This window comes from Gobius niger (assembly GCF_951799975.1).
Source record: "Gobius niger genome assembly, chromosome: 15".
Classification (NCBI taxonomy): domain Eukaryota; kingdom Metazoa; phylum Chordata; class Actinopteri; order Gobiiformes; family Gobiidae; genus Gobius; species Gobius niger.
The window spans coordinates 2,833,596-2,848,029 of NC_136866.1; the positions used below are offsets into that span (position 1 = coordinate 2,833,596).

General features: G+C 42.8%; 1 protein-coding gene across 1 annotated transcript; it reads right to left on the reverse strand.

Annotated features, from left to right (window-relative positions):
* Positions 1 to 1,212: 1,212 nt before the first annotated feature.
* LOC306974889 (alpha-1-antitrypsin homolog) lies at positions 1,213 to 2,774 on the reverse strand (the record flags this gene model as incomplete). The annotated part of the gene is made up of 4 exons (XM_079572289.1): positions 2,132 to 2,774; positions 1,754 to 2,018; positions 1,527 to 1,674; positions 1,213 to 1,410 (listed from the first exon to the last, which is right to left on the reverse strand). The coding sequence occupies exons 1-4, from the start codon at positions 2,742 to 2,744 to the stop codon at positions 1,213 to 1,215; spliced, it is 1,224 nt and encodes a 407-aa protein (XP_079428415.1). The 5' UTR covers positions 2,745 to 2,774.
* Positions 2,775 to 14,434: the final 11,660 nt, after the last annotated feature.

Genomic DNA, 14,434 nt, shown 5'->3' on the forward strand with positions numbered 1-14,434 from the left:
AATGCTTGATATTTACTTTTTGCAGTGTGACAGTTGAGCGCCGTGAACAGGCTTGGGTTGGGTCAGATCTAATCTCTTCTCAAGCTGGGCCTGGGCTTGTTTTTCTTGTACATGTAAACAGCAGAAATATATTGTTCATGCACAACTAAATAAATACCGTTGCAGAATGAATTGGTGAATTTCATGGTGTCCGTCTTCTTTATTTGTATTTATTTTTAAGTCAAAGTCCTTGAGAGCAAAGTCTGAATCCTTCTCGAACTCCTGTCAACAACAAGACAGCTTTTGTGTTTAAATTGATCATTTTTTACTTATCTGTATTTCCACGTTTGACACAGGGCTAGGAATCGGTCCACATTGCAAAACTGCCGGTTGAGTGTGTGCTGTGTGAATGAGCAGAGGAGCAGAACTCTGAGCTGGGATCTCAGAGAAACACTGAAAGAATTTTAGTTGCATCAAGGACAAAAGAAAGTGGTGCTTTTGTTTGGTTGCTAGAAATGGCAAAAGACACATTATGTTCCTCTGTATCTACTGAAGGAAAAAGTATAATAATAGCAAATCCTCAGCAGTGGCTCTACTCCGAGCTCTTCCTGTTTGACTGAGCTCCTCACCTTATCTCTAAGGGTGCGCCCAGCCACCCTGCGAAGGAAACTCATTTTGGACGCCTGTATCCGTGATCTTGTACGACAATTTAAAGGTACGCTGCAAAAAGTATTTAACTAGATCAGTATAAACATCTCAATTTGAGCACAATAATCCAAATTTTAGTTGTTTTGACGAGTTAAGTAATTCTTGGGCATTTGTCCCAGATTATTTCACTTGTTCTGAGATGTTTCTGACTCGTTTCGATACATTTCCTTCTTATTTCAGGTCATTTTCTTTGCCAATGGGGTAAGAAAATCGGTCTTATCTCATTGGCAATTTTACTTTCTTATTTCAAGCGAGATTTACCCTAGAACTGGTCTGAAATGTCCTCAAACAAGCAAAGTAAACTTGCTCCGATCAGGAAAAGTGTCTAAATGAGTGAAAACCGCTCAAAACAAGAAACATTTCCTCAATTCAAGTCATTTAAGACAATGCTTGATATTTACTTTGGGTCAATGAAACAAATGAATGTCAGTCTTTTAACCAATGTTTATTTCATGGAAAAGCAAAGCATAAAAACAGGAGGAAACTGACAAACTTGACAAAAAATGGACTTTGGTGAATTAATGTTTACATTTTTGCCTCAGTTGGGTGGGTGATCTTGCCCATGAAGAGAATGCTCCGGGCGGAATGGTCCAGGATGAAGATCAGGAAGGGCCTGTTGAGCACCATCCTCTCGGGCATGCTCATGGGCATCACTTCGAGGGTAGTGGTAGCCGCTGCTTCTGTCCCTGTTTCATCCACACTCAACGTGGCCTGGTGCGAAGCCTGGACACAATGAAGTAGAGAAGAAGAAGTATTAGAGGTAATATTGATAGTAGTATTAGTGGTTGTACTTGTGATGATGGATTGTGACATTTATGTAGCAGTAAAATCATCAGTACCTTTGAGACTTTCAGCTTGACCGTGTCAGAAATGCCAGAAAAATCAGCGTCGTCGCCAAAAGCATCAGTCATGCCCAGTTCTTTGAGAGTGTCGTCCAGGGCGGCATCAACAGAAACAGCAAATTTGGGCAAATGTACATCTACAGAACTGCGAAACACAAATGTATTAGACAATGATCGTAAAACACGGCAGACCAGTCACAATACGGGGGAGAGGCCTGTCTTACCTTCGCCTGAGCGACTTGCGCCATTGCATGAAGTGAGTTTTGCACATCACGTCCTCCACCTCCTTCATCCGGCCCTCTTCTGGGAGCACGATCATCATGGAGGTGTTGCTCTTGTAAGGCATCTTGATGACGGTGGTGTTCTCGTCATGGTAGTAATCATACCGGCCGGTCCTCTCCATCATGTCCACCATCACTGTGGTGTTGGCGTCAACGTGAAACTCCGCTTTGTGCGTGTGGTTGGCATCGAAGGGTTTCTCCCACTGCCCTGCAAGAAGATAGCGGATGGTTAATGGGGATTAGTTTGGTGTTTGAAGCCACTACATCTAGCTCAGGAGAAGCACAGGCCACCACTATTCACCCCACTGAAACAAGTCTCACCTCTGAAGTAGACGTAGTTGAGCAGCACCATGGCCATCGCAGGGTCCAAGTCCTTCACCATGTCCTTGATCTTTCCTTGAGTTTTGTCTGAAATGAACTGGTTGATCTCTGCTGCCGCCTCCTGAGGTTTCGCAAAGTCGACATTGAAGATCTCAGCAGAGTAGTGCGTCTTGACGTCGGTGATGAAGCTTTCCAGGGGCGTGAAGCCGGTGCGAACTGCCAGGCCGTTGCCCACGTTGCGCATCTGGTTCTGCTGGCTGCCGAACATGTGCAAGAGGTGGCTGTAGGCGTCGTCCACCGAGGTCTGGTTCATGCTGCTGTAGCCCAGGGCGGAGAACATCTGGTCGTGAGTGTTTCCGCGCGCCCCGGTGGACAGCATGGAGAGGGCCGTGGCGATGCCCAGGGGCGAGTAGAAGATGTTCTTTCCGGCAGCGCTCTTGGAGTTGATGTTCTTGTAGAGGGCGAAGGAGAAGTCTACATTAGGCATTGTGAGCTTGTGGAAGGGCATGATGGCTCCAGGGTGAGGGGGGCCGAGGCGAGGGTGGTCGTGGCCGTGGTGGTGGTCTGCCCAGGCCACGGCCAGGAGCAGCGCGAGAGCGAAGGTAACACGCATTGTCACAGCCGGGTGGAGAAACAGGGCAGTCAGTCTGGAAAGCACTATCAGGACAAGAGTGCAGTCATTATGATGTTTCAAGTGTTAGGAAGTCTTAAATCACCATCATCTTAAATTTGACCACGCATGTCTTAAAGCAGTACTAAGTAACATGTTTACCTTAATAAATCATTTTCATAGTCCCTCTGGGGGAAATATAAGTGTTAATGGGATGCCTGGGGGGTCTTTCATCTCCCCTTGGTGTCTCTGGCCAGAAAACTACAATTGCAACTTCGCTGCCTCTGGGTCGGAGCACCAATACACACTAATAGAATCACGAAGAAGAAGCTAACAGGCAAACGAGCAAAGCTAAATGCGGGCTAGCGCCACTTTAACAGTATTTGCAGCCATTGGATGTACAATATCCCTCTGTCCCTTTGTCTTTTATGTCCGCGTAGTATTTACTCTCACGGACAATTAATGAGTAAAAAACATGCTACGACACCTGCATTGGCGCTGATGGCCTCTAGGGGCCTGAGTTACTTAGTACTGCTTTAAATTATTAGCAGATATAAGACATATGAGTTATATAAGACAGTGTTTTTCAACCACTGTGCCGTGGCACACTAGTGTGCCGTGAGATATTGTCTGGTGTGCCTTGGGAAATTAGTTACCTAGTTGTTGTTTTTTTAAACAAATGCATTATTATCCACAAATAATGTACCGTTTTCGAGTGTCTGTGCTGTCTAGTGATCGGCAGAGTAACCATATTATACTCTTCCATATCAGGGAGTTAATTTCTTTGAGACAAGAGAATTTGTGGGGCATTGTGGCATTGTGGCTAGTGAGACTATACAGTGTTCCTATTAAAGACACTTTGATGAGAACGACTGAATATAGGCTACAGAGTTAAATTTTTCAACATTTTCTGTTGGTGGTGGTGCCTCGTGATTTTTTCAATGAAAAAAAGGTGCCTTGGCTCAAAAAAGGTTGAAAAACACTGATATAAGAAACTCTTTAAAACAAAAGTTAAAACTAAGTATTTTCCTCCCCCAACTTTAACTGCAAAATAAGTACATTAAACATTAACCCTGCACTAGCTATTGGTACGGTCTACTCAGCAACATTTTCAACTGGATTGTAATGATATGAAAGTCTTAATATTTTCAAAGAAAATATAAAAATATATGTCTTTCTGAAGAAAAAGGGGAACGAAACACAAACTACATACATTTTACATTAACATGAAGCTTTTGTAATTTTAAGATTTACCAGCACTCACACTTGGAGTTTAAAGATGTAACAAAGATAAAACTTCTTCAAAACTTGTCTTTCTATTAAAATCGATCCATGCACTTTTATCCATGTACTTTGATGACCTACATTTATGGACTTACCGTAAGTGTCCTCTCTGCTGCAGACAAATTTAATCCAAATCTTCCCATTTTATACAGGAGCGCAGAGATGCAGCTGATTGGTCGTTCGCAACTGAGCAAGACCAGCCCCTTCATTCTTTGGCCAACTCTTGGTTGTATCTGTTGCAATTACAGTGATGCAATCCAACCTGTCCCTCACCACAGGATGAAGTGATACATGGGAGTTTTGCACAATCAAACCAGATCTGTAAATCGTGTTTGCCTTTGTAGGTACTCGAAGGTTTTCTGTAAAACTGCTCTTCATCAGTGACAACGTCGAATCTGGAATGAGTTGTTTAGTTGAAGACATTGGGCCCGATCTTGGGCATCAAAACGCAGACGATAGCGTGACATTTTGCCTCAGTAGCAGCACTTTGTGATCTTGCCGCTCCAGACTGAGCGCATTTAAGTGGGTGGAGACACACATTTTCCTCCAACCAGATCGACTCCTCCTCCAGGAGAGTGGTGTGTGGTTGTGTGGGGTGAACATGTGCTTTTGTTTTGCTTCGCATTCACGCCGAGCGCGGCCGATCCGCGCCACAGCGGACGCTGTAGCTCTTTTTCTCTGGAGACGTGAACATGGTTTAGCTCACGATGGGGTAAATAAAGTTTTTAGTTTGACCTGTGAGAGCCTAAGGCTTAAGAAAGAACGCAAGACAGCGCACTGTAAACCAGGAAGTGAATGTCAGCCGTGTTTCCATCAGTGCAGTCGCCTCCTCCTGGACGCCCCCTCACAGGTGGCGGAGGCCAATGGCACATATAGCGCCGCCACTCGGAAAATGATTCGCCAAGAGCCTGCCCCACCCCGTGCACCACCACAAGATCTGGCCCTTTATGTTTGTTGACTATGAATAGACTCTGGTTCCAGCAACAATTGCAACATGTTAAAGGGATATTTCAGGATTTTTGACATAGGGCCACATTTTCTTGTTATCCAGAGTGTTGTTGATTTCTGGAGATATATATTTTCTTTATTCATGCAGTTTATTCATGCGTCCTTACATTTGAAGAGTTTAGCGGTGCTAGGCTAGTGCTAGGCTAGTGCATGTCTATGGTTACTAGTAGCCTGCATTAAAAACCTCTTCAAAATCATGGGCTCGTCCTCCAAACGTTGCCATATCTGATTTGTAGAAAGCTCCTTTGTGAATTCCACATGTAGTAAAGCGGTTGGTTATTTTTAAAAGATTATTCAGTAAACACAGACATTTATATGGTTAGTCTGGTGTTATAAGAGATTTGTCTGAGGTGCTCTGTGCTCGGGTCATACTGTTAATGCAGGCTACTAGTTACCATAGACATGCACTAGCCTTGCACTAGCACGAGCCTAGCACCACTAAACTCTTAACTAGGAAATGAGGCCCTATGTCAGAAATCCTGAAATATCCCTTTAAAGATCTTTCTGAAGTGTGTTTTTAAGTTTAAATGTGTTGTGTGCATAACTCTTGTATGATGTATTGTATTGATCATTTTGGTTTGCAGTGGCACATTTTAGTTTTGCTACCGGATTAACTCCCAAACGTTTATTGCAAACATGTATTGTGACAGTCGGGCGGCGTGAACAGGCTCAGCGAGGGTCAGTCAGGCTGGACTTTGTTTTAGGCCTAAACTCTTGCCAAGTTGGGGCTTGTTTTTCTTGAACATGTGCATTGTGCAGAAATGTATTTTTAATGTACGATGTCACCTCACAGAAAAGACAAAATGAATGAGCTTAATTGCTTCTACAGAAGTAATGAAAAGTATGTAGTGAACGTCTACTTATTGATTTCAAAACAAAATGAGTCCCTGAGACCAGAGTCTGAATGCCTGATACGCTTCTCCCAATCCTGTCGACAACAAGACACAAAGCAGCTTTTGTGTTTATCACGTTTATTTAGTTTTATGAATCTGTATTTCCACGTTTAACACAGAGGTAGGAATCAATTCACGTCGCAAAGCTGCCTCGTTCAGCTGCCGCGTGAATGAGCAGAAGGGGAGCGTATTTCCGTAATGAATAGCATATTTCTGAAAGCCGTTTCAGTAGCTACACAATGACAAAGTGTTTAAGGAGGAAACGGCTTTCAGAGCGGAGATAGAATTACTAAGAGAAAATGATTTGGTGTTAGATTGATAATGCCTGATATTTTGTCGCTTCATTGCCGACGCTTAAACATTATTTATTTTACTATCGGAGAAAGAAATGCGATAAATATACCATAAAGGAATAACGACAAACTATGCAGTGTCAATTATGAGTTAGCAGAAAAAGAAAGATCGACATAAACAAGCTTGATTTCCATGAAGCTAAAGGTTTAGTTCAATATTTAGCTGCTCATTGACAACAATCTGCTGGCGTTCAGTCTCAGCAGACACGAGATCCACGTTTTTTTTTTTTATGTAATATTTTTTGTAAATATTTGCCTCTCCAGCCGCAGAAAACAAAAGTGGCTGTTGCAAATTCCACGGCAGTAGCACAAAAATACAAATTTAGGGACCAATTTCAAATTCTCAAAACGCGGTCATTTAGGAAAACAGATTTGTGCAGCCTTGGAAAACAGTTTGTAAATGGAGTCTTGTTGGTTGTGTGCGGAGGAGGAGCGGACCTGGCTCCCTGATGTGTAATTATTGCTGACTTACAATACACTCAGTATCATTCATCATGTTAGCCACCAACAGAACACAGGCAATTACAGCACAAAGGAGTAATGCTGAGATATGAATCAATATACAGTGCACTGAGGGACCGGCACAGCAGCTCTATCAATACAGACCGGGTTATTATCAGTAACACTGTCTCCTGTATCGCTCTCCGATAACAAAGTGAACAATAGACACAAATACGCCTGGTGCATGTTTAGTCATGTGCCAGGCTGTTTGCAGAGTAAAATGCAATTACGCAGAAATCAACCAATAGAGTTCAGGCTCAAATTATATACATTTAACATAGATATATCCACATATATCCTATATCCACACGAAGACAAAACACTTACATTTTCAGAAACTAGCTTCAGGTCTGTGAAAACGGCGCAATTCATCTTCCAGGCCTGCGTGAGGCGCTGTGACGCTAACACAGACAATAGAACAAGATGTAGAGGGCGCAAATGAAACTGATGCTGCGTCCGAAACGAGCAGATTGGTAAGAGCTCTTACGCCAAACCGGACGTGCGTCAGCATGACAAGATGCTTCCGAATTGGTTGGTCAGTTAGGAAGTAGTTAGGAAAAGGAGCCTTGATGCTAACTATCATAGCCACTTTAGCATAGGGACCTCTGATGCTAACTATCATAGCCACTTTAGCATAGGGACCTCTGATGCTAACTATCATAGCCACTTTAGCATAGTGACCTCTGGTGCTAACTATCATAGCCACTTTAGCATAGGGACCTCTGATGCTAACTATCATAGCCACTTTAGCATAGGGACCTCTGATGCTAACTATCATAGCCACTTTAGCATAGTGACCTCTGATGCTAACTATCATAGCCACTTTAGCATAGGGACCTCTGATGCTAACTATCATAGCCACTTTAGCATAGGGACCTCTGATGCTAACTATCATAGCCACTTTAGCATAAGGACCTCTGATGCTAACTATCATAGCCACTTTAGCATAGGGACCTCTGATGCTAACTATCATAGCCACTTTAGCATAGAGACCTCTGATGCTAACTATCATAGCCACTTTAGCATAGGGACCTCTGATGCTAACTATCATAGCCACTTTAGCATAGGGACCTCTGATGCTAACTATCATAGCCACTTTAGCATAAGGAACTCTGATGCTAACTATCATAGCCACTTTAGCATAGGGACCTCTGATGCTAACTATCATGGCCACTTTAGCATAGGGACCTCTGATGCTAACTATCATAGCCACTTTAGCATAGGGACCTCTGATGCTAACTATCATAGCCACTTTAGCATAGGGACCTCTGATGCTAACTATCATGGCCACTTTAGCATAGGGACCTCTGATGCTAACTATCATGGCCACTTTAGCATAGGGACCTCTGATGCTAACTATCATAGCCACTTTAGCATAGGGACCTCTGATGCTAACTATCATAGCCACTTTAGCATAGGGACCTCTGATGCTAACTATCATAGCCACTTTAGCATAGGGACCTCTGATGCTAACTATCATGGCCACTTTAGCATAGGGACCTCTGATGCTAACTAACTGGTGATTAGGAGCTATGTGCCATCCCATAAGCCACTGTAATTGTGACTTCCACAAATACATATTTTCACCTCTTACCTTAACACTAACGAGTGCATTTTCCCCAGGTCGGCTTTTTATTGTTATTTTTTTGATCGGCATCATCAGCAAAAAGAGCGGGAAAGGCGGTCGTAGAAACAGAAGCAAAATCATTAATATAAATAATAAATAATAATGGTCCCAAAATTGAACCTTGTGGTGCACCATACTCCACGGAATTCCTTTTAGATTCATGTTTTTTTATACTGGGCTTTACCCAAATCTAAAAGCTTCTCGACTGGAGATCAACAATGTAACGCCTCATTTGAAAGCTAAGACCTACAAAAGCGACGGAAACCTTTCGTCACGTCGCCACATTTTTGTCACATTTTTGTCGTTTTTTGAGCTATTTTTTCTATCATTTTTTGTTGTGTTTTTCTCACGTTTTTGTCGACTTTTCATCCCCTTTTTCTCACTATTTTGATGCTTTTCTTTTTAGCTCTTAGATTTGGGTAAAGCTCGGTTGAGGCGGGACCGGTGGCCCCTTCTGTGCTCTTCCAGAACGGACACATGACCAGTCCGCCCCTGGTTTCAGCATAGCCTTCTACTGATCATTCTTTCTTGTTTTACTTTGTTGAACCACAGTGCATGATTGTCACAGAACAGAACGCTTTAGTTTGCTTTACACACAAGTACAATGTATGGCTCTCAAAGTCTCCAAAATAAAAGAATAAAAACAAACAGTAGCTACAGTGTGGTGCTAAAGTGCTATGGGCAGCAACACTAAGGCGTGATGGAGCAGCTTGGTGGTAGAAACTGTTCCTCAATCTGGCGGTGTGAGTCTTAAACGCTCCACGGGTGTGTCATGTCCTTGTGTCTTAAACCAGAGTGTTGGTGGTAGGGCTGAAACAACTAATCGATTAATCGACGACTAATCGATTATTGAAATAGTTGACAACTATTTTAGTAGTCAATTAATCGTTTTCTGGTTCACACAGACTCAAATAGAGAAAAAAATGGCATGAAAGTGTAGTATTTTTGATGAAAACCTACTTTGTTTTTCATAGTTCGGGTCTGTAGTGTTTTGTATATCGTAAATTTCATAAATATCCGTCTGTGCCTCGTCCAATCAGAAGCAGAATTTGCGCCAAGAGCCTCCAACAAACATTTACTTTAATTTTTCGGTTTCTTTTTGAAAGACACTAGGTAGAAACAAACAAATCTGTTCAAATACCTTTGTTTGTTTCTACCTAGTGCACTGCAAAAAGTAAATATCAAGCATTGGCTTAAATGACTTGAATTGAGGAAATGTTTCTTGTTTTGAGCGGTTTTCACTAATTTAGACACTTTTCCTGATCGGACCAAGTTTGCTTTGCTTGTTTGAGGACATTTCAGACCAGTTCTAGGGTAAATCTCGCTTGAAATAAGAAAGAAAAATTGCCAATGAGAGAAGACAGTTTTTCTTACCCCATTGGCAAAGAAAATGACCTGAAATAAGGACGAAATGTATCGAAACGAGTCAGAAACATCTCAGAACAAGTGAAATAATCCAGGACAAATGCCCAACAACTTCTTAACCAGTCAAAACAGCTAAAATTTGGATTATTGTGCTCAAATTGAGATGTTTATACTGATCTAGTTCAATACTTTTTGCAGTGTGTCTTTCAAAAAGAAACCAAAAAACTAAAGTTTATTACTCAAGAAGACATAATGAATGTAATAAAAGAACATTTACTTTAAGTTTCCTCCATCAACATGTCCTCGAGCGGCGCCACTTTTTTTTTTTTTTAATCCAATTTTCCTACACCATTCACAGCCAAGCGATTAATCGATTAATCGTAAACATATTCGATAGATTAATCGATGACAAAACAATCGTTAGTTGCAGCCCTAGTTGGTGGTTTGAATTCAGACTGTTGTTGTGTCCTTGGGCAAGACACGTCACCCACCTTGCCTACGTATGAATATGATGAGAGTAAGAGGTTGGTGGTGGTCAGAGGGGCCACAGGTTGAGTCCACCACCTCATTACAAACTTCGACTCTTAACGTGAGTACAACCTCTCGAGCAAAAGTGTTGAAAACATGTCCACGTCTCAGACACCCGGCGCACATTAAATAGCTCGCTGCAAGTTTGCTCAGAGGTCCCTGAGGCTGGAGAGGGGCCAGCGCCGAGATCAATGGGGGGTTTAAAGGGCGTCGGTCATACGGGGTCACGTATCGAGCTCGTGCTTAAAAAACTAATCTCTCTCGCTGCTACAGTTTTTCCACACAAGTTTTCAAAAGTATAACTCATGTCAACCTGGCGCTTTGATTTGATGTTCCGGTCTCCGTGGAAGCATGTCTCTCAAAGCGTCGGAAATGTATCGATCTTCGGGGCCTGAGCTTTTGACCGTTCATCTACGTCCCGATAAACAACTGCAGCAAAAAAGTTGTCTGTTTTCTACGAATTTCCGGCTGCGAGTGGAGCTGATACGGGCAGAGGCAATACTCGCCGATGGGTCAACACGGACTTTCAACCTTATGCAACGCAGCTCAAATCTGGACTAAAATGTACAGCGCTTATTCTGTTTGGCAGACGGACATATTATGTAAAACCACCTTTTTGCAGAATTTCGCTTCATTCACAGTTTTGAGCGATTTTGCTCCAGCAGTAGAGGAAATAACCAAAGTGAATAGACTTTGGTTATTTCCTCTACTGCTGAAGCATCCTAACATGTACTTCCTGTGCCTCATCGATGAAACACCCACATTTTAGAAGTGCCAAGATTATGACAGGACCTGTTCTGAACTCACAATGCATTTGTGATGAAGTGGTATTTTAACAATGAATTTTACCAACGGACCTTGAATGCACCAGGCTGCACAGGTGCTGTAATCAGGGCGAGCCTATACAGGTGTGAGTCTACATGGCTGGTGGCATTGGCTGTTTCCCAATGTCCAGGATCCTCGGCGTCTCGACCACTTCGGACGTCATTCGCGTCATCACGGCGCCGCCAAGTGGTTCCATTTCACCTGGACCACTCGCCCCCTCGCAGCTCGACTCCTCCGTTTGGCTCATTTACGAAGGATGCAGCTGTGGATCCTCCGCTGCCTCGCAGAGCTGAAATTACCCATGATGCACTGCAGCATGGTAAAATGGTAAAATGGTAAATGGTCTCAACTTATATAGCGCTTTTCCACCTACATTAGGCACTCAAAGCGCTTTACAGCAAGGATCCACTCACCCATTCATACTCTCATTCATACACCAATGTATGCAGACACTGGGGGCAATGTGGGTGAAGTGTCTTGCCCAAGGACACAACGACAATGTGCACTTTCAGGAGGTGGGATTCGAACCCCTGACCTTCCGATCATGAGACGACCCGCTCTACCATCTGCGCATACTTTATTTTTTCTTTTCTCGCAAAACTTTATTAGTTTGAACTCACTTTAAAAAAGTTTTGTTCCACATAAACAGTTTCCTGGCCTCTGTTGTTCATAAAACAGTTGTTTTAATGAGCATAGATTTGACACGTGACCTGACGCAGCCGCTCGCTCCGGAGGCCGTTCCATCTGAGCTCAAAGGCGGCGGAGAGAGGACACTCTGGAGGAGCCGCCACCGAGGACGTCAACGAAGTGGCCAAACGGAGGACGGATCCTCACAATTGAGAAACAGCCATCGTCTGGGGCTGGTCCACTCGTGCTGCCGGCATGAATGGTTGGAAGGAGTGCCGAAGCTCATAAGTAATGGTTTGTGTTTTCTTTGGTGTTGCAGCCACTGCTGTCTTTTTAATTTGGGTTTGTAGTTTGCATGTACCGAGTGAACTCCGCTAGTGGATCGGTTTAAAACCAATTGCATAGACCATTGTTTGTTTGCTTGTGTAGTTTATTTGAGCAATTAACATTTTCTCTTTCTCCAGAGTTTCACAATCATACAGTTAATGGAAGCTCAAAGGGAGTCGACTGAAGCTAAAGCTCATAAGCGTCGACCCCTTGTTCATGTACATTACATTTGCAGTTCCTGATGCTACAGTTATACATTACTTTTACTTTAAATAAACACAATACAATCCTTTCTGAGTATTCTATATCAGTTTCAGAACACAATTATATACCTATATGTGTTTGAGAGTTAAGTTACTGTTGTTACAATTGTCAGCAGACTTTTGCAGCACCAGCAAACAAGGAGGTTTTACCATTTCATATCATTAACACAGCATGCTAATAAAAAATAGTAATAAATGTGATTAGTAGCTATTGTTATTTATCACAACAATTGTCATATTGGACTTTATAATCTGCCATCTTGCCACTTCCTTGTTGTCACTACTATCCACTACTTGTTATTGATATTTGATCAATGACATGTCCAATTGGTAAACCCTGTCTAGTGAGGTGGTGACCATACTGTTTATGTAGCTGTGTTGCTGCCAGTCCATTCTGTTCTATCAAAATGTTTAAAATAAAAAAGAAATTTAATGGAAAAACGTATTTATTCAAACTCCTATTGTAAAACAAAATAAAAGTCCTATTTTTCACCTTGCCACTTTACTACACATTCATCGTGGCATTTGGCAGCGTGAAAGGTTTTATCACGTGTCGTTCCCCCTGTTACCTGCTGAGGGCGCTCCAGGATCATCGAAGAGCATGACCTTTTAAAAATCTCTCACTTCTTACAGTCTTTCAATACAAAGCTATTATTTCGAGTCATGAAACAAATACATAATTATGTGTATAAGCCACAGTTTTGCAGGATTTGACAAAACATCCAGTCGTTTTTGGTCATTTCTGAGGTATTTTAAAATGAGATATTCCCCTCTTAATACTTCCAGGCTGTTTCTGCTCATGCTTCGAGGTGACACAATGAGCACATGTACATCCAGACACCGAGATGAAGCAAGAGCAGCGTCTGAAATGTCACATGGCTTAACAAATATGATACAGCTAAGCCTTGAGTCAATACAGGCCATGATTAATCAACAGGTCTATGCAGAGATACTGGAATCACTTTGTGTCTGTAAAGTTAAGCTGCAGTGCCCTCCTGTGGTTGAAATATACCACTGCCCGGTGATGAATGTGTGCAATACTAGTGAAAAATGAAATACTACTTCAGCATCACTTGGTTTTCGCTTAATTTACTTTTTGTAATGGGGATTTTTGGAGTGAGTGGTGCCAGATGAAATGCTTTGATAAAAAAGATATGTGGTCAGGGTGCAAATTCATCAGAAGTGCAGGGGGGTGAAGCCAAAAGGTTGTGTTCACATTCTGAAAATGTCAAATCATAACGTCATATGGCAAATGTGGCTCGTGTCCTGACGAAGACCAGGAGGCGGGACCACATTACACCTGACGAAGACCAGGAGGCGGGACCACATTACACCGGTTTGGGAATCGCTGCATTGGCCCCGTGTGTTTCAGGATCGATTTAAAATTCTTTTAGTGGTTTTTAAATGTCTTAATGGTCTTAGTCCTTCTTATCTTTCAGAACTGCTTTTACCTTATGAACCTTCACGGCCCCTTCGCTCCTCCTCAGGGGTCTCCGAGTTATTCCTAAAGTCAACAAAAAGACTCAATATCACGGCCCTCTCCTCTGGAACCACCTGAGGAGGAGCTCAGACCCGAGGAGGAGCTCAGGCTGAGGAGGAGCTCAGACCTGAGGAGGAGCTCAGACCTGAGGAGGAGCTCAGACCTGAGGAGGAGCTCAGACCTGAGGAGGAGCTCAGACCTGAGGAGGAGCTCAGACCTGAGGAGGAGCTCAGACCTGAGGAGGAGCTCAGGCCTGAGGAGGAGCTCAGACCTGAGGAGGAGCTCAGACCTGAGGAGGAGCTCAGACCTGAGGAGGAGCTCAGGGCTGCAGAGAACGTTCATGTTTTTAAGAGCAGGCTCAGCTTAGCCTTTAACTGACTAATCCATTTGTTTAATCCTAATATATAAAATGTATATATTGGAGGTTGTCCCAGGCGCATTGTTTTAAATGTTGTATCTGTAAAGCACTTTGTGAGACCTTTTGGTATGAAAAGTGCTTTATAAATAAAGTTTGATTGATTGAAATGGGAGAGAGAGACAAATCTCCAGACAATCTATAGATATTCAACTATCATTACCTGCCATCCACCACACAGAACTTACACATGTTTT